This window comes from Nuphar pumila, chromosome 15 (genome assembly GCF_984573655.1).
Source record: "Nuphar pumila chromosome 15, dmNupPumi1.hap1.1, whole genome shotgun sequence".
NCBI lineage: Eukaryota > Viridiplantae > Streptophyta > Magnoliopsida > Nymphaeales > Nymphaeaceae > Nuphar > Nuphar pumila.
Window position 1 is genome coordinate 69,326,648 of NC_143263.1, and position 23,567 is coordinate 69,350,214.

At 36.9% G+C, this 23,567-nt stretch overlaps 1 protein-coding gene across 1 annotated transcript in view; it reads left to right on the forward strand.

The window, feature by feature from the left end:
- The window catches only part of LOC149815539 (phospho-N-acetylmuramoyl-pentapeptide-transferase homolog), a 44,946-nt gene extending 26,055 nt beyond the window's left edge, over window positions 1–18,891 (forward strand). Inside the window, exons 7-8 of the mRNA XM_089989399.1 lie at window positions 15,846–16,054; window positions 17,786–18,891. Coding sequence (XP_089845525.1) covers window positions 15,846–16,054; window positions 17,786–17,968 — 392 coding nt within the window. The 3' untranslated portion in view covers window positions 17,969–18,891. The remainder of the gene's footprint in view (window positions 1–15,845; window positions 16,055–17,785) is intronic.
- The last annotated feature ends 4,676 nt before the right edge of the window (window positions 18,892–23,567 follow it).

A 23,567-nucleotide genomic window follows, 5' to 3' on the forward strand; every position in this document is an offset into this window, starting at 1 on the left:
AAAGCATCCATTTCATTTTGTATAGTCTGCTTCCACCTGCTATCCGGTACTGCCTTTTGATAATTCATAGGAATAGTTTCAACAGATAAAGTTGAAATAAATGTTTTCATCTGATTACCAATTCTGGCATGTGACACAAACTGAGACATAGGATATAAGGTACATTGTCGTGTCCCCTTTCGTAGAGCGATAGGCCTGTTATCATTAATAAAAATGTCATTGCTATCAGGAGCACTTACCTCAAGAGAAGACGAAGATGGAGGAATTGGACTAGGTGGAGTTCTACGCACATACACCAATGGAGGATTGTGAAACCGTGAGGTAGAATGAGTTGGAGGAGGTGTTAGGGGCACCGATTCCAAAGGAAAAGGAGGAACAGGAAGAGAAAAGGAGTTATCTTGATCAGCTTACATCCGCACTGACATACTCCCGACGAGAAATCGGATCATAACATCGATACCCCTTTTGATTTTTGGAATAGCCTATAAACATACACTTAGTGGCTAATTTATCACGGTCAGGTCCGAGTCTGTGCACAAAACAAACGCACCCAAATACCTTGGGCGAAAAAGAGAAGAGGGGTACATTAGGATATAGAATTTGCAAGGGAATTTGGTCGTCCACGGATGATGAAGGCATGCGGTTGTTCAAAAACAAGTTGTGGTAACCGCATCACCCCAATATGAAGCAGGAATATTTGATTGAATCATAAGGGTGCGGGCTACATCAAGGAGATGCATGTGTTTTCGCTCAGCCACCCCATTTTGTTGGGAAGTATAGGCACACATGGTTTGAGGTTGAATACTATGGTCCCGATAAAATTACAACAATGGTGCGGGCTACATCAAGGAGATGCATGTGTTTTCGCTCAGCCACCCCATTTTGTTGGGAAGTATAGGCACACGTGGTTTGAGGTTGAATACTATGGCCCCGATAAAATTACACCAATGCTTTTGTTTTAAACTCAAGGGCATTATCAGTGCGGATAATCTTGACAACGGATTCAAACTGAGTTTTTACTTCAATAACCAATGATTTGAGAATACTAGGAACTTCAAATCTTTCTTTTATTAAGAACACCCAAGACAACTTCGAAAAATCATCGATAATAACAAGATAATAACGACATTGAGTCCTGGTAGGAATCTTATTAGGACCCCATACATCCGCATGAAAAAGTTTAAAGACTTTATGACTGGACTGACTCTGACTAGAAGAAAACGAATTCCTATGATGCTTGCCCAACTGACATGCTTCACACTGGAATGATGTAGTAGATGGAATTTGAGGAATGAAACGACGAAGCTTCGACAAAGACGGATGTCCGAGACGACGATGCCACTGAACATGACTCGAGAAATCATCGACTATAGTATAAATGTTTTCCACAGGGTGATGTAGATATTAGACTCCATTTTCTTCATAGCCTCCACCAATCTTCTTCCCCATTAGCAAATCCTGAAAATGACAACACATAGGATCAAATATCACCCTACAATTTAGCTCTTTTGTAAGGCAATTAACAGAGAGTAAACTTTGAGGAAATGAAGGAGCATGAAGGACATTGTTCAATTATAAGAAAGAATATATAAAAACATTTCCCTGACCAATAACAGGGGAGGAACTCCCATCAGCTAATGAGACACTCCGATGTGCAGTAATAGCCTTTAGATCTGAATTTTTTTGAGAATTTTTGCATAGATGCACCAGAGTCAATAATCCACTTACTATCATGGGGAGAAAGATGGTCTCCTGTTGAGTAGGCCACACCAGCTACAGGAGAAGAGGAACTTGAAGGACGATGAACAACTAGTTCATCATATTCTGCACGACTAGGAGTGATACAATCACTGGGGAAAGTGGTGTCATTCGCTACTTCTAGTTTAATATCATTAGCTTTTGGAACATTAGACTTCAATGGAGAAGAAGCAGGCCGTCCATGTTTATCCCAACAACGATCTTCTAAATGTCCTGATTTTCCACAAAAGGTACATTAGAGTTTTGTGAAAATATCTCAAAAATGAGATAAAGTGTGCGATAAGCACAACACCACCAATGTGCACAAATGCACAAGAACACTTAGAACAAATGTACACAAAGGTACAATAAAGAAACTCAAATGCACAAAGGCATGCAAAATATAAAGAATTTTATTGAGAAGAATGGAGAACAAAAGCTATAAGAAGTAAAGTTTACAAAGGGGGAACTCCCCTATTTATAAGAGGAAAAGGAGCCTTGGAGGGGCTCCACTAGCTGTTGGAGCCCCTCCAACGGTTAGAATTCTAACCGTTGGAGAGGCTCAACAACTATTGTTGAGCCCTCCAAGGTTGACTTTGAGTCAACAAAAAACAAAAAATAAAGACAAAAAAAAGAAAAGAAAAAAAGGAAAAAGAAGAAAAGCAAAAATACAAAAAGAATTACAACATATTCATAATTATGAATATGCGCAAAAAGAGAAATGACTAAAATACCCTTGCGGGTTTTACAAGAAAGAAGAAGCATATATATTTATATATATATATATATAAAGATAGATACATATACATATATACATAATGTATATATGTATATGTATCTCTCTTTATATATATATGTAAATATTTACATAAAGAGAGATACATTTTAACACCCTCCCTCAAACTTAGGGCATAATGACCGAAAGTTTGCTAAGGAGAAAGTTGAATCTGGGAGAGCAAAGCGCCTTGGTGAAGAAATCTGCCAACTGATATTCTGAAGTTACATAAGGAAGATCGATGACTTTTTGTAGATATGCCTCTCGGACATAATGGCAGTCCATCTCAATATGCTTTGTCCGTTCATGAAACGTGTGATTCTTAGCAATATAAATTGCACTCTTATTATCACAACACAACTTTGTGGGTTCTTGAATTGGAATCCCCATGTCTTGCAGCAACTGATGGATCCAGACAATCTCCATAGTTGTAGACGCCATGGCTCGATATTCTGCTTCGGTGGATGATAGAGACACATTCTGTTGTTTCTTACATCTCCATGAGATCAGGGATTCACCTAAAAAAATGCAAAAGCCTGTAGTGGAGTGACGATTATTTGGGTCACCTCCCCAATCAGAGTCAGTATATGCAATTAAATTTAACTCAGAAGATGAGGAAAGAAAAACTCTCTAGTTTAAAGTTCCCTTTATGTATCTGACAACTCGGAGAACGACACTCATATGAACGGATGTAGGAGCATGCTGAAATTGGCTTGCAGTATGCACGGCATGAGAGATGTCCGGCCTTGTGATGCTAAGATACATTAGAGATCCCACAAGTTGCCGGTAGGGGGTAGGATCCTCCAAAGGTTTCCCATCATCGATCTTCATTTTTGATCCCACAATTTCTGGGGTCTCACAGATTTTATCATCAGTAATACCTGATCTGTTAAGAATCTCACAAGCAAGTTTAGTTTGAGACAAAAAATAGCCTCTATGAGAGTAGGCTACCTCGATACCAAGAAAGTAAGTCAGATACCCCAGGTCTGACATTTCAAACCTTTCTTTTAAAGTGGTTTTAATGTTTCTGATGCCCTTTATGTCACTACCTGTTATCAACATATCATCAACATACAACAGTAAAATTACAATTCCTGCATCAGACTTTTTGACGAACAAAGCAGTGTCAGTGTAGCATGAGGAAAAACCATTTTGAACCATTACATCATTAAATCGATCATACCAAGCCTTAGGGGCTTGTTTTAAACCATAAAGCGCTTTTTGCAAACGAAGGACTTTCCCCTTTGGTACGTTCATACCAGGAGGAGCATCCATGTAGACTTCTTCATTAAGGTCCCCATTTAGAAATGCATTTTTAACATCCATTTGGTAAATATTCCATTTTTTAATAGATGCAATGGTGATCAAACACCTTACAATAACCATTCGTGCAACAGGAGCAAAGGTTTCTTCGTAATCGATGCTGTATTCTTGACTATATCCTTTTGCGACAAGACGGGCTTTATATCTTTCGAGAGTGCCATCACTCTTGGTTTTGATTTTAAAAACCCATCTACATCCTATTGTTTTCTTTCCTTCTGGAAGACATTGAAAAACCCACGTTTTGGCTTTGTTGAGGGCTCTAAGTTCGTTGTCCATGGCATCCCTCCATTCTATCATTTCCTTAGCTTCTTTAAAATTTCTAGGTTCTTGATATGAGTGAATGGCACTAAGACATGCCCTATGCTTTGGAGAAAAAGACTCATAGGATATAAATCTAGAAGGATTTTTCCTAGATCTTTCAGTTCGAGAGTTGTTGGAAGATTCACTAAGATCACTATATTTCTCTATTGCACTTCTAAAAGTGCTTTTATCTCTATGTGTATAGGTAATTGGTTCATTTATCATTTCTTCTTCATCATGAATGGTTTGAGGAATACTTTCACTTATATCCTCATTCTCATTTAATTCATCATCGCTAAAAAAATCTTCATTTCTAGATAATAGTTCAAACAAAAAGGAATAATCGGCATTATCTTCATGAGTTTTGTGTTCTTCAAAACCACTTATGTTTTCTAAAAAGGTTACATTTCTTGAAACATATAGTTTATCATTCTTAGTATCATAACACCTAAAACCTTTTTGGGTTTCCGAATATCCTAAAAATGCACAAGGAATAGCTTTGGGAGATAATTTATCATTCTTATCGGTGAGAACAAAACATTTACAACAAAAAATTCTTAATCTATTGTAATCGGGTTCTTTTTTATACAAGATTTCATATGGAGATATTTGGTTCAAGTTTTTGGATGGAAGTCGGTTGATGAGATAAACCGATGCAAGAGCTGCTTCGGCCCAAAATCTTTTTGGAATTTTTTGAGAAATTAGCAAAGTTCTTATAGTTTCAATTATGTGTCTATGTTTTCGTTCGGCCAACCCATTTTGTTGAGGAGTTTTGGGACAAGACCTTTGATGAACAATCCCATTATTTTCAATATAACTTTTGAAATCATTTGAGAGATATTCTCCCCCGGAATCGGTTCTAAGAATTTGTAATTTACTATTGAATTGATTTTGTATTAACATGTGAAAAACCTTAAAAGTAGAGAAAACCTCATGTTTATGTTTGAGGAAGTATATCCAACTATACCTTGAGAAATCATCCACATAAATAACATAATACGAAAAACCTCCCTTAGACACAACGGGTGCCGGTCCCCAAACATCCGAATGCACAATTTCGAAAGGCTTAGTTGAAAACATAGTTCTTTGTCCAAAAGGTAAGCTTCTCATTTTACCAAGAATACAATCATTACAATTGAAATTGTCTTTACATAAGGTTTTAGCAAAATGTAAATACGAAAGCTTGACAATATTTGGATGCCCAAGGCGTTTATGCCAAACATTTATATCTTTATGTTGGGCAACATTACAAAAAGAGGTTTTTGGAATTTGAAGAAATTCCATGAGATAAAGATCTCCCTTCCTAGAGCCTTCCCCAATCAACTTCCCGGACCGGTGATCCTGTATCCAACATTTATTTGATGAGAATTTAATATCACACTCATGATCTGATAGTTGAGAGACGGAAAGCAAATTTAAATTTAGTTTTGGTATAAATCTAACTTTTGGAATAAAAAAACCTTGTCTTTCAAAATCACCAATTCCTTTTATTTCAAGAGAAGCCCCATCCGCGGTGGAGACAAAAGAAGGTGACAAATTTTTTGAGTATTTAGAAAGTGAAAAAACATTTGGAGTCATATGAAAGGATGCACCCGAGTCTAAGAGCCAAAGAGTCTTACCGGGAGGAGAGAAGGTGGTCATGGCAGCTCCGGACACGGATCCCTTGAGGAGTGGTTGAAGAGCTTCCATGATTTGATTGAGAGACAAAGTAACATGATTAGAAGTAGAAGAACCTTCCTCCTTGGTTGATTGGAAAGTAGTAGACATAGCCACCATCTTCTTCCATTTAGGGCATACCGGTTTAATGTGACCCGGTTCTTTGCAAAAATGGCATATGATCTTACTATAATCTCTTCTTCCATAATGCCCACCATTTTCTCTTCCTCCTTGATTTTTGTTAAAATGAGGGGGTTTATAGGTTTTAACATTATTCCATGGTCTTGAGACGGCATAAGCACCCTCATCCTCATCTTTAGAAGGAACGGCCAACACACTTAGATTGGTTTTATTCATTCCCAATCTAGTTTCTTCTCCACTTAATTTGGTAAGCACATCTTCCAAAGGAGGGGAAGAGAAGGAAGATAAGAGAGAGGATCTAGTTTGTTCAAACTCGGGTCTAAGCCCATTTTAAAAGTTAAAGAAATGATCCTCTTCTAATTGTTTGGCCCTCAATTCAATAGCCTCACCACTCCATTTAGGTTCTTGGAGGGCAAGCTCATCCCAAATAGTGGATAACTCGGCGAAATACTCTCTAACGGACATTTCTCCTTGTTGAAGGGTTAAAGCCTTCTTTTGGAGATAGTATTTATGGGACAAATCTCTTGAGGTATATATTTTTTCAAGATATTCCCATACTTGATATGCCTTTTTGAACTTTAGAATGTTGGCATTAATTTTGGTCTCAACCGAAGGGAAGAACCATGAGAGTATTTTGTAATTTTTCATTTCCCACTCTTCATGCTTCTTATTGTAATCTTCAAAAGCCTCTTCTCTTTCTTCTCCCTCAAGAACCTTGATCTCCCCTCTCTCTAGGGTAGTAATTTTTGGTTCGGGTTCGGGAATAGTTCCTTGAACATATCCCCAAAGACCCTTACCTTTTATATGGGCCTCCATATTCCCGGCCCATACATGATAATTCGTTCCATTCAATTTGAAGCCAAGAGAGAAGTGAGAATCCTTTTCGCCCATTAGAGAGGATATAAAGAGAAATAAATGCATACCACAATGCGAAATGAGTCCTTTCTTGATGTAGGAAGCTTCTAAAATATAGAATGAAGAGCCGAGTCTTCACTCCAACCACCACAACTTAATGGCACGCTTTACGAGGTACTCCAACGAAGAGAGAAATGAGCACGATCTTCTTTTCCTTTAAGCCTAGCTTTGATACCATGTGAAAATATCTCAAAAATGAGATAAAGTGTGCGATAAGCACAACACCACCAATGTGCACAAATGCACAAGAACACTTAGAACAAATGTACACAAAGGTACAATAAAGAAACTCAAATGCACAAAGGCATGCAAAATATAAAGAATTTTATTGAGAAGAATGGAGAACAAAAGCTCCAAGAAGTAAAGTTTACAAAGGGGGAACTCCCCTATTTATAAGAGGAAAAGGAGCCTTGGAGGGGCTCCACTAGCTGAGCCCCTCCAACAGTTAGAATTCTAACCGTTGGAGAGGCTCAACAGCTAGTGTTGAGCCCTCTGTGAAAATGTCTATGATAAGACAATACGCATACGAACACAAATAATATAGAAAAGATGTGCACGAAGGCACTCTCACAACACTTGAACAAAGTACACAAAAGTGTAAAAATAATAAACATGCACTATGGCATGTATTTCATAGAAAGAACCGAATGCTTGAGACTCTCAAGCTTATTTTACAACAAGGGGGAACACCCCTATTTATACAAGAAAGGAGAGGGGCTAGAGGGGGCTCCCCAAAGGAGTCGTTGGGGAGCTCCCAACGGTCACAATTGTGACCGTTGGGGGCTCCCCAACGACTCTATTGGGGAGACCCCCAATGCTCCTTTTTGGAAATACAAAAGGTAAAAAATAAAAATAAAAGAAATGAAAAAATAAATAGAAAAATTACAGCATATTCCAAATGGAATATGCACAAAATGTAAAAGGACTAAAATACCCTTTTCGGATAAAAAGCGAAAAATGTATAAATATATATACTTATATATAGAGATACATATACATATAACATATGTATACATATCTCTATGAGTATAAGTATATATATTTATACTTACAATAATGCTTTTGAGTATACATTTTAACACCCCCCTCAAACTTACGGTGTGATAACCGCAAGTTTGTAAAGAAGGAAATGAAATCTAGGCGAACAAAGAGCTTTTGTGAAGAAGTCCGCAAGTTGATACTCAGACATCACGTATGGTAGATCAATGACCTTCTTCAAGTATTCTTCCCTGACATAATGGCAGTCCATCTCTATATGTTTTGTTCGCTCGTGAAATGTGTGGTTCTTGGCAATGTAGATTGCACTTTTATTGTCACAGCATAGCTTTGTTGGTTCTTTGACAATAACTCTCATATCATCCAAAAGACGTCGAATTCATACTATTTCCATGGTGGTAGATGCCATGGCTCTGTATTCGGCTTCGGTGGATGATAAGGAGACCTTCTGTTGCTTTTTACATCGCCACGAGATCAAAGATTCTCCTAAGAAAATACAAAAACCAGTGGTGGAGTGACGGTTACTAGGGTCACCTCCCCAATCTAAGTCAGTATAACCAAACAATTTTAATTCAGAAGAAGAGGATAGGAATACTCCCTTATTCACCGTTCCCTTCAAATATCTGATGATGCGAAGCACAACACTCATATGAACGGTTGTAGGAGCATGCTGAAACTGGCTGGCGATGTGTATAGCATGTGACAGATCGGGTCGAGTAATGCTGAGATACATTAAAGAACCTACCAACTGTATGTAAGGAGTAGGATCGATTAGAGGAACACCGTCGTCAATCTTCATTTTTGCTCCCACAACTTCAGGGGTTTCGCATACTTTGTTATCAGAAATTCCTGATCTGTCAATAATCTCACAAGCAAGCTTAGACTGAGATAAAAAATAACCACGTTAGGAATAGGCAACCTCAATTCCAAGAAAATATGTCAGAAAACCCAAGTCTGACATCTCAAATTTTGAAGTCAAGACGGACTTAATACCCTTGACTCCTTGAATATCATCACCTGTGATTAGCATATCATCAACATAGAGCAACAAAATTACAATCCCTGCATTAGATTTTCTAGTAAACAAAGCAGTGTCAGTATAACATGAGGAAAATCGATTTTCCAGCATTACACTGGTAAACCTATCATACCAAGCTTTAGGTGCCTGCTTTAAACCATAGAGAGCCTTTCGAAGACGAATAACTTTATTTTTAGGAATTATCATGCCTGGTGGGGCATCCATATATACTTCTTCGTGGAGATCACCATTTAAGAAGGCATTTTTAACATCCATTTGAAAAATGTTCCAATTTTTAATAGATGCAATAGTAATGAGACACCTAACCGTAACCATCCGAGCTACAGGGGCAAAGGTTTCTTCGTAATCAATTCCATACTCTTGCCCATACCCCTTTGCAACTAAGCGAGCTTTATACCTTTTTAGGGAACCATCGCTTTTAGTTTTAACTTTAAAGACCCATCGGCAACCTATAGTTTTCTTTCCTATAGGTAGAGTTTGAAAATCCCAAGTTTCGGTCCTTTTAAGAGCATCAAGTTCACTTTGCATGGCCTCTTGCCATTCTATACATTTTTTAGCTTCTTCAAAATTTCTTGGCTGAAAATAAGAGTGTATGGCACTTAGACAAGCCCTATATCGGGGTGAAAAAGAATCAAAAGAGACAAAACGAGTTGGAGGTCTTCTATTCCTTTCAGATCTTCTATGATCAAGGGGAGTGGAAGGCTCACTATATTGATCAATAGCACTTCTAAAGGTGTCTTGGTTTCTACGAGAGTAGGTTATAGGATCACTTGGAACTCTATTTTCTGGTTCATTTAGTGAATTATGTTCACCAATGTCTCCATCATTTTCCTCATCATGGTTTAATGATACATCATCATCACTAGATATGTCATCATTACTTGACAATAAGTCGAATAAGGAGTAATCAAAATTTTTTTGTTGAGAAACATTTTTTTCAAAACCACTTTCATTTTCTAAAAAGGTTACATTTCTAGAGACATACAGTTTATCGTCTCAAAGGTCATAACAACGAAAACCTTTTTGAGTTTCGGAATAACCAAGAAAGGCACAGGGAATAGCCTTGGGAGATAGTTTGTCATTCTTATCCGTAAGTATGAAACACTTACATCCAAAGACTCTTAACCTATTATAATCAGGTTCGATCTTATGTAATACCTCGAAGGGAAATATTTTACCTAATAACTTAGATGGTAAGCGATTTATCAAATAAACAGAAGCAAGAGCTGCTTCAGCCCAAAAATTTTTAAGAATATTTTGAGATATAAGGAGAGTCCTAGTAGTCTCGATAATGTGCCTATGTTTTCTTTCAGCTAATCCATTCTGTTGAGGTGTCTTAGGACAGGACCTTTGGTGAACAATACCCTGATCCTCAAGATATACCTTAAATTGATTGGAGAGATATTCTCCTCTAGAGTCACTTCTAAAAATCTTTATGTTACTGTTGAATTGGTTCTTAATCATTGAATGAAAAATTTTGAAACATGAAAACACTTCATGTTTAAACTTAAGAAAATATATCCATGAATATCTAGAAAAATCATCCACAAATATTACGTAATAAGAAAAACCTTCTTTTGAAACAACAGGTGCAGGTCCCCAAACATCCGAATGAACAATTTCGAAAGCTTTAGAAGAGAACATAGTTCTTTGCTCAAAAGGTAAACTTCGCATTTTTCCAAGAATACAGTCATTACAAGAAAAAGAGCTTTTACATAGGTCTTTTGCAAAATGTAAGTATGATAACTTGGTGATATTAGGATGACCAAGTCTTTTGTGCCACACATTTATATCTTTATGTCGGGCAACATTATACAAAACTTTTGGAACTTGAAGAGATTCCATATAATATAAATCTCCTCTTCTAAAGCCTTTCCCAATCAATTTCCCGGACTGGCGATCCTGTATTAAACATTTATCACAAGAGAATTTAATATCACAGCCATGGTCCGTGAGTTGAGAAACAGAGAGGAGATTTAAGTTTAGTTTAGGTATAAATCTGATTTTCGGAATAAAGAACTCTTGAGTTTCAAAATTACCTATTCCTTTAATTTCAAGAGAGGTTCCATCCGCAGTGGAGACGTAAGATGGGAAACCATTTTTAGAGTAATCGGAGAGTGAAAAAATGTTTGGGGACATATGAAAGGATGCACCGGAGTCCAAAAGCCAAGAGATTTTACCTGGAGAAGAAGAAGTGGACACGGCCGCACCGGAGGTAGATCCCTTGAGGAGAGGTTGAAGAGCTTCCACTATTTGATTTATAGAGAGGGTCCCACTTGAAGATGCCTCCTCTTTCTGTGGTACACCAGTGGTAGCCATGGCTAGGAGCTTCTTCCATTTGGGACAAACGGGTTTGATATGCCCCGGTTCTTTACAAAAATGACAAATAGTTTTGCTATAGTCCCTTTTCCCTCTTTGTCCACCATTTTCTCTTTGATTTTGAAATTTAAAGTGAGGGGGACGATAGGTTCTTACATTGTTTCCGGGTCTTGATACGGCATTAACCTCACTATTTTCTTCAATACTACAAGGAACCGCAAGAACATTTGGTCCTTGTTTACATAAATTCATACGAGTCTCTTCACCACTTAATTTGGTGAGAACATCTTCAAGAGAAGGAGGAGAAAAGGAGGAAAGAAGAGATGACCTTATTTGCTCAAATTCGGGCCTTAGCCCATTCAAAAAGTTGAAGAAACGATCTTCTTCAAGTTGCTTGTGACGAAGCTCAATTGCCTCTCCACTCCATTTTGGTTTAAGCATTGCAAGCTCATCCCAAATAGAGGAAAGATCGACAAAGTACTCTCTAATCGTCATTTCTCCTTGGGTAAGGGAAATAGCCTTCTTTTGAAGGTAGTATTTATGAGAGAGATCCCTTGATGTGTACATTTTTTCAAGATAATGCCAAGCTTCCGATGCCTTTTTGAATTTAATAATGTTGGCATTGATCTTAGTCTCCACGGATGAGAAAAACCATGAAAGAATCTTGAAATTCTTCATTTCCCATTCATCGTGCTTCTTGGAGTATTCTTCAAGGGCTTTGGTTCTTTCTTCTCCCTCAAGAACCTTGATTTCGCTTCCATTTACCACGGTAATCTTGGGTTCCGGTTCTGGAATTGTACCAAGTACATATCCCCATAGACCCTTCCCTTTTATATGAGCCTCCATATTTCCGGCCCAAACATGATAGTTGGACCCATTTAATTTGAAACTAAGAGCAAAATGGGACTCTTTTTCGCCCATTAGAGAGTAAAGAGGTAGAGGAAAAAGCGTACCAACACAATATTTCCAACACCAACTTTGCACAAGATTCTTCTAAAATATTTGAGAAGAAAGATCCACCACTTCAAACTTCAAAGATCGGAAGGCACGTTTTTCGAGGCACTCGAAAAATAGAGAATCCCACGATCTTCAATAATCAACCTTGCTCTGATACCATGTGAAAATGTCTATGATAAGACAATACGCATACGAACACAAATAATATAGAAAGGATGTGCACGAAGGCACTCTCACAACACTTGAACATAGTACGCAAAAGATAAAAATAATAAACATGCACTATGGCATGTATTTCATAGAAAGAACCGAATGCTTGAGACTCTCAAGCTTATTTTACAACAAGGGGGAACACCCCTATTTATACAAGAAAGGAGAGGGGCTAGAGGGGGCTCCCCAAAGGAGTCGTTGGGGAGCTCCCAACGGTCACAATTGTGACCGTTGGGGGCTCCCCAACGACTCTATTGGGGAGACCCCCAATGCTCCTTTTTGGAAATACAAAAAGGTAAAAAATAAAAATAAAAGAAATGAAAAACTAAATAGAAAAATTACAGCATATTCCAAATGGAATATGCGCAAAATGTAAAAGGACTAAAATACCCTTTTCAGATAAAAAGCGAAAAATGTATAAATATATATACTTATATATAGAGATACGTATACATATAACATATGTATACGTATCTCTATGAGTATAAGTATATATATTTATACTTACAATAATGCTTTTGAGTATACATTTTAACACCCTCCAAGGTTGACTTTGAGTCAACAAAAAACAAAAAATAAAGACAAAAAAAAGAAAAGAAAAAAAGGAAAAAGAAGAAAAGCGAAAATACAAAAAGAATTACAACATATTCATAATTATGAATATGCGCAAAAAGAGAAATGACTAAAATACCCTTGCGAGTTTTACAGGAAAGAAGAAGCATATATATTTACATATATATATAAAGATAGATACATATACATATATACATAATGTATATATGTATATGTATCTCTCTTTATATATATATGTAAATATTTACATAAAGAGAGATACATTTTAACAAGTTTACCTCTACCTCTCATACCTCTTCCTCTAACATTCAAAGTATTTCCTCGTCCATAACTAGATGAAACAGCTAAAGCAGATGACCGAGATGCATGCTGAGATTGTGGAAGAGAGATGGCAAGTCTACTCAACCGATTGTATGCATCAACAAGAGTAGGAACATCAGACCTGGTTAACATTTGGACTTTAGCAACTGAGAACTCTGAAGATAGGTCTGTGAGGAACCGATCAACCATAGTCTGTTCTTGATGATCCTTTTGTTTTGAACAACACAGTGGTCTATGAGCATTAAGTTTTTCAAAAGCAGCTTTGACGGAGGTATAGTACTGGGCCAATGTCTGATCACCTTGCTGCAAATTATATATTTCTTGTTCAACTTGGAGAATACGACTCACATTAGTCTCTTGAGAGTACGAATCTCAAAGATTATCCCACATCTGTTTAGCTGTATTGTAGTAAATTAGGCCATTTGCAATATGAGGTTCAATGCTATTCATGATCCATGACATAACAATGTCATTATCTTCTTCCCAAGTAATGTATTTTCCTGTCTTATCATTTGGTTCAGATTTCATCAGTATGTGTTTTCTACGATGTCCAGACACCGACATCATAAACGTTCTGGACCACCGTGGATAGTTAGTTTCATTTAATTTCACAGAAGACCCATAGGAGGAAGGATTTGTGAAGGCTTTATATTCCCCAATGGCCTCATTCTTGAAAACAAATTTAGAAACTTGACCCATACTGATGAATCCCTCAGTAGTCACCACGAATAGTGCTGCTGCAATAAACTTCCACTTAAAAAAAATGTTAAATCTGATAGAGATCGGCTCCACACTATGCAGATCCACTACGATGATGGGTCTTCACCACGACATCAGATCTGCGATCAGATCTGAACCAACCAGAACAAATGATCTGATAAAAAAAACCATGACTATTTAATATAAACTGTTCTTCACAACAACCAAATATGAGTGAACCAAAATAGAAGTATGCAGGTCCACGACTAAAAAGTATATCCAATCTTCACCACACTCATATGAGTCAGATCTGTAATCAGATCTCAAAAAAAAATCCACGACTATGTAATATAAAGTATTTTTGTTTTTCTTTTCTTTTCGACACCCAGATATGAAGGACCCAAAAACAAAAGTATGCATGTCCATGATTGAAAAATAGATTTAATCTTCACCACACTCAGATCTGTGAGCAGATCTCTAAAAAAAAATTGCAGATCCACGACTATTTAATATGAATATTTCTTCACGACAACTAGATTTGAACGAACCAAACCAAAAATATCCATGTCCACGACTGAAAACTATATTTAATCTTCACTACATTCATATTTGTGATCAGATCTGAACTACCCAGAGCATACGGTCAGAAAAAAAAACACAGATCCACGACAATGGACTGCATTTAACCTCCACAAAATTTTTTTTACCGTTACCCACTTCACGACTTCAGCACAATACCCATACCTGTATCCACTCAGTTTGGTCGAGACCCATAGATCCACACAACTTTTAGATCTGAGTCATGACTCTTGTCAGACCTCAGATCTGTTATCCGATCTATACCACTCGTTAAAAAAATGACACCTTTTATCTGATTCTCTTCACGTGAACCTTTTATCTGATCCTCTTCACGTGATCTAATACCCTTCACTTGAACTTTGACGCAGAACTCTAGATCGCGCTCCCCAGATCGAGGGCTCTGATACCATGTAGAAGAAAAAACTTAGAGAATACTCAGAAACGAGAGAGAAAGAAAGAACATGGAAAACTTCATTAGGTCTAATCTCCTTTAGTTTAAATAGAGATTAGTGGATAAATAAACTTTAGAGTGGTTGACTTATCTTAACATATGTTATATATATTATATGTATTATATACATAATATGTATATTATATATGTATTATACATATATTTTATATGTTATAAAGCTTTAAAAAAGACCCAGAATGATTTTCTTTTTTGGTTCATATCGCCGACCCCAATTGTTTTGGGATGAAGGCGTTGTTGTTGTTGTTGTTGTTGTATAAAGCTTTAAAAAACAGTTAAAAAAACATTCTTTTTTAAAACGAGCCAGCTCGTGATCGGCTCATAACAAGCTCGGGTTAGGCTCGGCTCATGATGAGCTCTCGAGCCGATCCCGAACAGCCCAAGCTCCTCATTCGGCTTGTTTACCAGCTGCCCTAAGGGTATCAACACTTAACCTTTTTCAACCTTTTCAACTCTCTGTTACAATGTTACTGTGCTAATCATATGAAGGCAGCGTATTCTTTAGGCTTCTATTTTCTCATTTTTCTTAAACTAAGCAACCTTGTGATTGTTAGTCTTTTCATCTCCTATTTGGTTGATGTTCTGCCTTTATTAGTTGAAATATGCTATTTTTATCTCTGTTGAGAAAATCTCTTGGAGCAATGTAACTTATTGATTTATTGTCCATTTCTATCCTTTTCTTGGTGTCCAATATGCAACCTACATAAATGAATGCCTTAGAGGTGTATTTCAGTATAATACCATGTTTCTTTGGTTTGCTTGTAGGTTTTTAACTTTTGGTGAGCAGATGTTTCTAAGCATTGTTACATCAATTTTACTTGTTCTTCATGTGACAGATTTATCTATATTTGGAGCATCAATAGCAGGGTCATGTGTTGGTTTTCTCATGCATAACAGATATGAGGCATCTATATTTATGGGTGACACTGGATCTTTAGCACTTGGTGGAGCATTAGCTGCAATGGCATCTTGCACTGGAATGTTTTTTCCCCTTTTCATCTCATCTGCTGTCTTTGTCATTGAAGTACTGTCAGTCATCATTCAGGTAAAGTATCAAGTAAGCATGTTCTGTAATCTATGTTTAGTTTCTCTCAAGTTCATTAAGATGCCAGATTGTTAAGTTTTAGGATCTCATGCCCAATTTTCCCTGTAAGTTATAAGAGCAAAATGATCCCAGTTTTCGTGAGATTAACAAAAATGTAATCTCAATGAATGAATGTTTCTTTTCTAAAACTTGGTTCATGTGTTGAGAGACTGCAACTCAAATATCTTGTGAGGCTTGCTGTAGCACATGCCTTGATGGTTTGCATGTGCATTATTCTCACAATTGAGTTCCTTTTTTATTTTTGAAATTGTGCGAACATGCCTCCATTCTTTTCATGAAATATTTTATGGGTGGAGGTGGTGATTGAATTGTTGAAGAAAAATTTAAAAAATCTGAGATCATCGAATTATAAGCCACTTATGTTGGTTGGGGCTTCTCACAAGTACTGAATCATAGTTTGGACTGTAATCTCCCTCTCTTTAGATCTCGTTGCAACATTATGCTGTGGTATCATGCTTCTTTGGTGGTATAGATGCCTGCATCATGTTGTAGTCAATAATCATCAACTGCTACACTGGATTCAGATAGATCTTAGATTGTGTTTGGTTCTTTGGTTCTGTGACCTAATGGGGTGAGTCACAGAAATATCAGAAAGCTTAACAATAATATTTACACAATGCTGAGTATAGGAAAATGGAGCAGTTTTGAGAAGGATTGGATGTGGAATTTTGAGTTTGGAAATAAATACTCGAGCATAGGAATATGGAGTTTTCAGAAGGATTGTAAATGGAAATTTTAAGTTAGAAACATATAAGTACTGTATCAAGATTAGGAGTAGTGTATTAGAGGATCTTATCTAGGACTTCAGCATGGTTGGTCTCGATAGAGTCAAGCTACCAGATTTCAGCGTTTGGGGGTAAAGAGGGCTTTATGCATCAAATTTTAGTGTTTCTGCTTGGTTGGGATGCACTATTGTATTTTTTTACATAATCTGTGGTGTTGCTAATGGACTTGCACTTGTAGCATCTTCCAAGTCTGTTGTGAAGCATGTATCATCTCCACGCTCACCCTGTTGGCTATGGTTATGTTGACAAATCTTCAAGTGGCATAATTAGACGGTCTTGTATGTTCTCTCTCTGAGAAATCACTTTTCATGAGCCTTCTTTTTCCCTTTTTTGAAGAGAATTGTGGATGAATAGTTTTGCATGCATAGACTTTATACCGATTTGTAGTTCTAGATTATCTGCTGTTGGTCTTTTATGTTTTTAAAATCTGTTATACTTTTATTTTGGTTTTCGCCTTTTAAGTTCCTCCAGGTACAATAACTGTATGGCTGAACTATAATCAATGATCTTCATCTCATTATTCCTACTGAGCTTGTGAAAATATTTTTTGCAATAGTGAAAGCAATAAATAAGCTCCTGTAATTCTTTTTCTGTGCCAGTAACCATTTTTGCCAATCCGATGGCATAGATTGTTGACTTTGGTTTTTTGTCCTCTGTATCATTATTGAGTGTAGTAGCTACATGTAACTCCTGATCCACTCGTAGAACAGGTGACACTAGCGTTCTTTCCATATGTTTACTTCCTGAAGAAACAGATAAAGGATTCTGTTAAAATTTCTCTGGCAAATGAATGCTGACCAGTGTTACAAGATTTTCTAGAGGGAGGTTTTACTTGGACTGTGTTTTGATGTGCTCCTTGTCTGTGACTTGGCACAATTGGTTGCAGCTTTCTTTCTTCAGGCTTACCAAACAAGTCGGTGGAGCTGGAAGGAAGTTGTTTCGGATGGCACCCGTGCATCACCATTTTGAATTGTCCGGTATTCAAGAGCCATCGATTGTTGCAACTGCATATATTTTTTCAGCCATCTTTGCGTTGCTTGCAGGGTATATTGGCCTCATTTCTGCATGAGAGAGAGAGAGAGAGAATAAATCCACCATCAGTTGAATAAGTGCATTCAACAAAATATGATGGCCAGTTAGTGGTTGAAAGTTGAATTTTTGAGATATAACGGTTGGTTGAATTAAGCGGTGGGATGTCACCTCTCCTAATATTGCACCCATTACAGCAGCAGGCAACGTGAATTTATGCTAGGTTGTCGACTGTTTGCTGGACCGTGTCCTGCATCGCGCAAAATATGGCCCATTTTTGAGTTTTTTTTATCTCGATGATTATTTTTCCATGGTTAGTTTTTGACATCGTATCCGAACAAGATTTGGGGAGGTTCAAAATTTTCTTCTTAGAATGATCTTTCTTTTGTCGAATATACCAATCATTTATGTACAAATGATTTATCAAACACCTTTTTTTATTTTTTTACTTTAAATTAATCTGACCTCATGGATGTGATTTACGTCCTCTGCCTAGTGGGATCGGCATATGGATTGCCAGATTTCAGCAGCTGAGTAGGTTTTTCTTACAATTGAATGATGATATTCATAATAATAATAAAAAAACCAATAGTAAATGTTTAAAGGTTTAAAATTGTGATTAGGTAAAAGGAATGAAAATGGTTAGCAAAGCTTTTGTACAAAGGATGGAATGAGAGTTGGGAAATTTAGAGGCGGCTAAGAGTGCTATTAGGGCATATTTGGAATCAAGAAAAACTCTCATAGGAAAATAATTTTTCCTATGAGAAGTTTTCCAAAAGATTTTTTTTGCTTGTTTGTGTAGCATGAGAAAACTGGACTGAAAATGAAATAGAAATTTTTGCTTGTTTGTGCATGGAAATTTTTTCCGCCTAGCTAACAAATGGTAGTTCTAAAATTTCACCTCCATGTTCATGTTGCTGTTTCAACTGAACAATTGAAAAAAATAAAGTGCTTATACTGAACATATTGTTGTTTCAACTGCCAAACTATTCATATTTGCTTTGTGGAATCAAAAGAATACCCCCCCCCCCCCTCCCCCCCAAGAAAAAAAACAATCCATTCTAGCAATGGCACCTCCATTCCAAAACAAGATCAGGAAAGGGAATATTAGATGAAACCAAGAATGCCCTTTCCTCATTTTTTCGGGATAAGGATACCATATTTCCTGTGATTAACAAAATGAATTTATTGATTCCGCATAATTAGATTCGATTTTAAATTCCACAAACTAAAACGCTGGTTGGTTGTATAAATACAGAGAGAAAACACCAATAAAATAAAGGATTCTCAATAGACCTGCATTAATAATTTCACCAATTCAATGAAGAAAATATTGGAAATTACGAAAAATGGATACCAGTCAAATCAAGATCAAATGCTGCAAGTGGAAAACCTAAAATCCATGACCCACAATTAGTTAACGAGAATGTTCTGCCTCTATATCGGATCCCTAAACTAAAACGATACGCATTAAACTCAGAACCACTATGAACATGATCAATCAACAAAGAATAACGGATCCAATAAGAAGAATCCCAAGTGTCACCCGATTTGATGACACAAAATTCCCAGAAAAATAAGATAAATCACAAAAACATATCTACATAATAAAAAATTCTCGGACAAACACAACATAAAATCAAGATCTACAAATTAAATTCGGAACCTGCACGGAAAATGCCTCGTGTCTTCTCCAGCAGCGACTCGTTGGAAAACCAGAAGAAAAGAGGAGGGGTGTAGGAACTGTTTCCTTCTCGCGGTCGACTCTTCACGTCCTCCGGTGGCGGAGCTCCTTGTTCTCCCTGGATGCCCTCCTCTCCTGCACGTCGTCGAGACCCTTGAAGCAGCATGACTGCCCTTTGTCGGCTGCAGCTAGAAACAGGACGACCTCCCTGGTTGCAGACAAAAGAGGAGGGGTGAGGGAGGGGGACAACCTCCCTGGTTGCAAACGAAAGAGGAGAGGCGAGAGAGGGGAACAACTTCCTTGGTTGTAAACGAAAAAGGAGGGCCGTCTCTCCTTAAGCTCAGAAAAACTCTGATAGGATGTGGAAGTCTTTCCTATAAAAAACGGTACCTTTTTCAAAAGGTTTGTCAGAGTAACATTTTCTCTGGTTTGAAAAGGTCAAGAAAACCGTATGGTTTTGTTTTTCAACCTTTGCTTCACTTTTCCTAATGTTTTCCACTTTCAAACGTGCCTTTCGGATATGCCTTCAGGCTGTAAATGGAGAAATGATTTGGAAGTTGTGCCTGTTTTTCTCCTGTTGGTGCTTTTGGTTGGAATGCAGAGTTTTCAATGAGAACTACTCAATTTAGATCATATTCGATCGGCTATCAAAACTTTTGCTGCTATAAAGTGGCCCGACTAGGGCTTTTGTTGGGTAGGTGGGGATTTCTAATTCTAATCTATTATTCTCTCTACCTTCTTGTTCTCTATGTTTCTTGGCCTGTTGATCTCTCTTTATGGTGATTGCTTATCACCTTTAATAATCTACTTCTTCCTCTAATAAAAATGGGTTGTGCTGCTTAAGCATGATCCTACCTGCTTTATATGGATTGATGTGTAAAATTGGAGTTCAAAATTTAGACTTGTTTAAAAGGTTAGTTGAATCTTGGGTTTGGGTACGTACCTGCATACAAAATGCTAAAAGAAACACACAATGTGATGGAGCCTAATGGTTCTGAAATCCAATATGGACGGAGTCATTGAATCGAATGAGGCTTGTGCTAGAAGGAGAACTCAAACCTCCATCTATTTGAAAAATACATGCTCTTTGAATTTCTTGGGTTTATATCAATGATATTCTTCTCTTATGTTATGGGTTATTTTTTATATAATCATATGAATTTTTTCATCATTCAATTTTAAGTACAAGGTTTTCACATATGCTATGGTTTATTTTACACAGTCTTGTGGTTTTTTCATATCCTCATATAAATCATGATTTTTTTGCATATGAGTTTAACCATAACATCATGAGGTTTTACACATACTAGCTGGACTTTTTTTTTATGATATATCACCATCACAAGAATATTCATAGACTAGGTTGATTTTTTATTATAATCCTTTCATACACTCATTTTACATAATTATATATGTTTTTCATCGTGTCAATTTAAATTTTAACCCTTAATGTGCAATAATTTATTTTCAGTATTCACCTCTAACTACATACTCAACTATGAAGTCTATATTTCTAGAGCAAAATGAAAACATTGTAATGTGGGTCTTATATAGTCATAGGTTTCATATTACTCTCCAATGAGCATACCATCATAATGTGCTAATAACCTTACACAAAGTCTACATGCAAAATAGTGGAGTACTATAGATTTTCATTGCTTCATGGATCCATAATAAAATATGATTGAACATATATAACAAATACTCTCATTTTTTAAACTTTCATCATAGTTCGTACTCCCACTATCCATGTGCATTATCATCACATGCACCATACTTAAATTTTCATCAAGTTAATCACCACCTAATCATTTTGGATCGATATATATCCAGATCCATATCCCATAAAAGTTATCCCATTATCATTTGGATATACCAAACATGATACACTCATTCCAAGGCTTTAATCTTATGATATAAGCAATCAAACCACAAGCTTGTGAACATATAAGTTCAAATCCATTACCGGATTCACTCAAAAAAATTATATCCAAATTCATTAAATTTGTATAAGTCCATATCCAAATCCGACTTGAGATGTTATCCATTAAGTCTAACATGATTCATATTAAAATTTAAATAGATCTACACTACACATCCAACATTATACTTATTTAGATCTATTCCGGTCAAACTAGGACCCATACAAAATATGTTATTATTAAATCCAATATTCGGCTTGATACTATCTAGATAAAACCTAGATCAAATTTAGTTTCATATCCCATATCCAAGCATTGTACTTATCTGAACGCGGTCGATGTCAGTATAGGGATAACTAGATTGCCTAGACCATTTGGTGGTCCTGTCGAATGAGGTCGGGCCAGTGTAAAAAAAAAACTTTGTTTGTAGTAGAGAGGAAAAAAAATGTTGGTCTTCAAGTAAGAGTGGCACAAGAAGAATGTAGCTCTCTTTCATGTCTTTTAGGTCCATTTTGACTTTTTATGCATTTGTAAACAATTTTCTTTTGAAAATTCATGACGATAAACATCAGGAGTCCTACACCTCTTGTTGGTTCATGAATAAGGTAGAGTTGCCTCAGTAAGGCCTTAGAGTAGAAATACCCATCCTAAGATTATCAATTTACACATGAGATTTTCTGTCCCAGTAAGGGGAATCATACATACTTTGGTCACCGAACAAAGCCTTCTGAGCATTCTTTAGACTCATGATCCTTATTAGGGATGAGAGTGGACCGGGGGGAAATGGGGCCCCGCCCCGTCTCGCCCCGTATGGACCAGGGATGAAGGGCATGAAATGGGGATGGAGGCGGGGATGAAGGTCAAAATTCATCCCTGTGCGGGGATGGACTTACACTTTCCCCCGCCCCGCCCCATCCCCACCCCGCCCCGGCTCATCCCCGCCCCATCCTTGTTAATAAAATTACTAAAATATTTAAACCTAACTAATAAAATTACAAGAAAACCATAATAATATATACTAACTTACTAACCATAATACTAACCCTAAATCATGTGCAGCAGCAACATCACCATGTTCGTCAGCCCTCACCCCTCTCTCTCTGTCCACCATCGATGACCATCATTGTCGGTGCCAGATTCGTCCACCAACTTTGCAAGGGATGAGATGCAAGATTGGTTGTCTCTGGTTGCCATTTACAAGCTTACAACGATCTGTGGTTGCTCGCTATGGTGTTTTACTTTGGTGCTAGGTTCAGATTCGACAAGAATGACAGGTGATCTCTGGTTGAGTGTGTTTCATTGCATGGATATTTGAGAAGAGGAAGAGGCAAAGAACATCATTATGCTTTGATTGGTTTTTCAGTTTTATTTAGTGTACATGACTTGTATGTGTGCATTCATACTCGAGTAAAAGGACTACAATATTCTTTCCTGCTTGTTTTGGCGTGTGAAAACCTCCAAGTTACAACATTCATGAATTATTTTGAACTTTTGGTGTATATATATGGCACTGCAACTATGTCAGCGAATCACATTAAGGCCAACTGCTAATGAAATTTTTTGGTCATACAGTAGTACAACAGGATGATAGTATAAACACTTTATGTAGGGTGACCTTCATTCATTAGTACACTATCTATTTATCTCTTTTTCTTCTGAAATGTTCCTATAAATTTTCAGAAGAAACTCTTGTTTTTTCTCTTTTTTATTTCAAATATTAAATCAGAAGGTTAAATCTATGTATGGTTAAGCATATCTTGTAGGATTTGGATAACTTTGTTTCCAAGTGTGTTGATAGCCTCTGAAAAGACTGAAGAAAGAAGAATTGTGTAAAGCATCTTATGTTGGCTATATTTTTCCATAATTCTTCTATTCCCTTAGATGTGAAGAATTGAGAATAATATTGTTGAATTTTCTTGTTCTTTCTCCTTTGTTAAATTATTTTGGTTATTTTCCTGGATGATTTCTGCTTAATAATGCTTTCATAATACATTGATTGAATATTGGCTTAATGTTAGAGCGCCTGTGAAGGA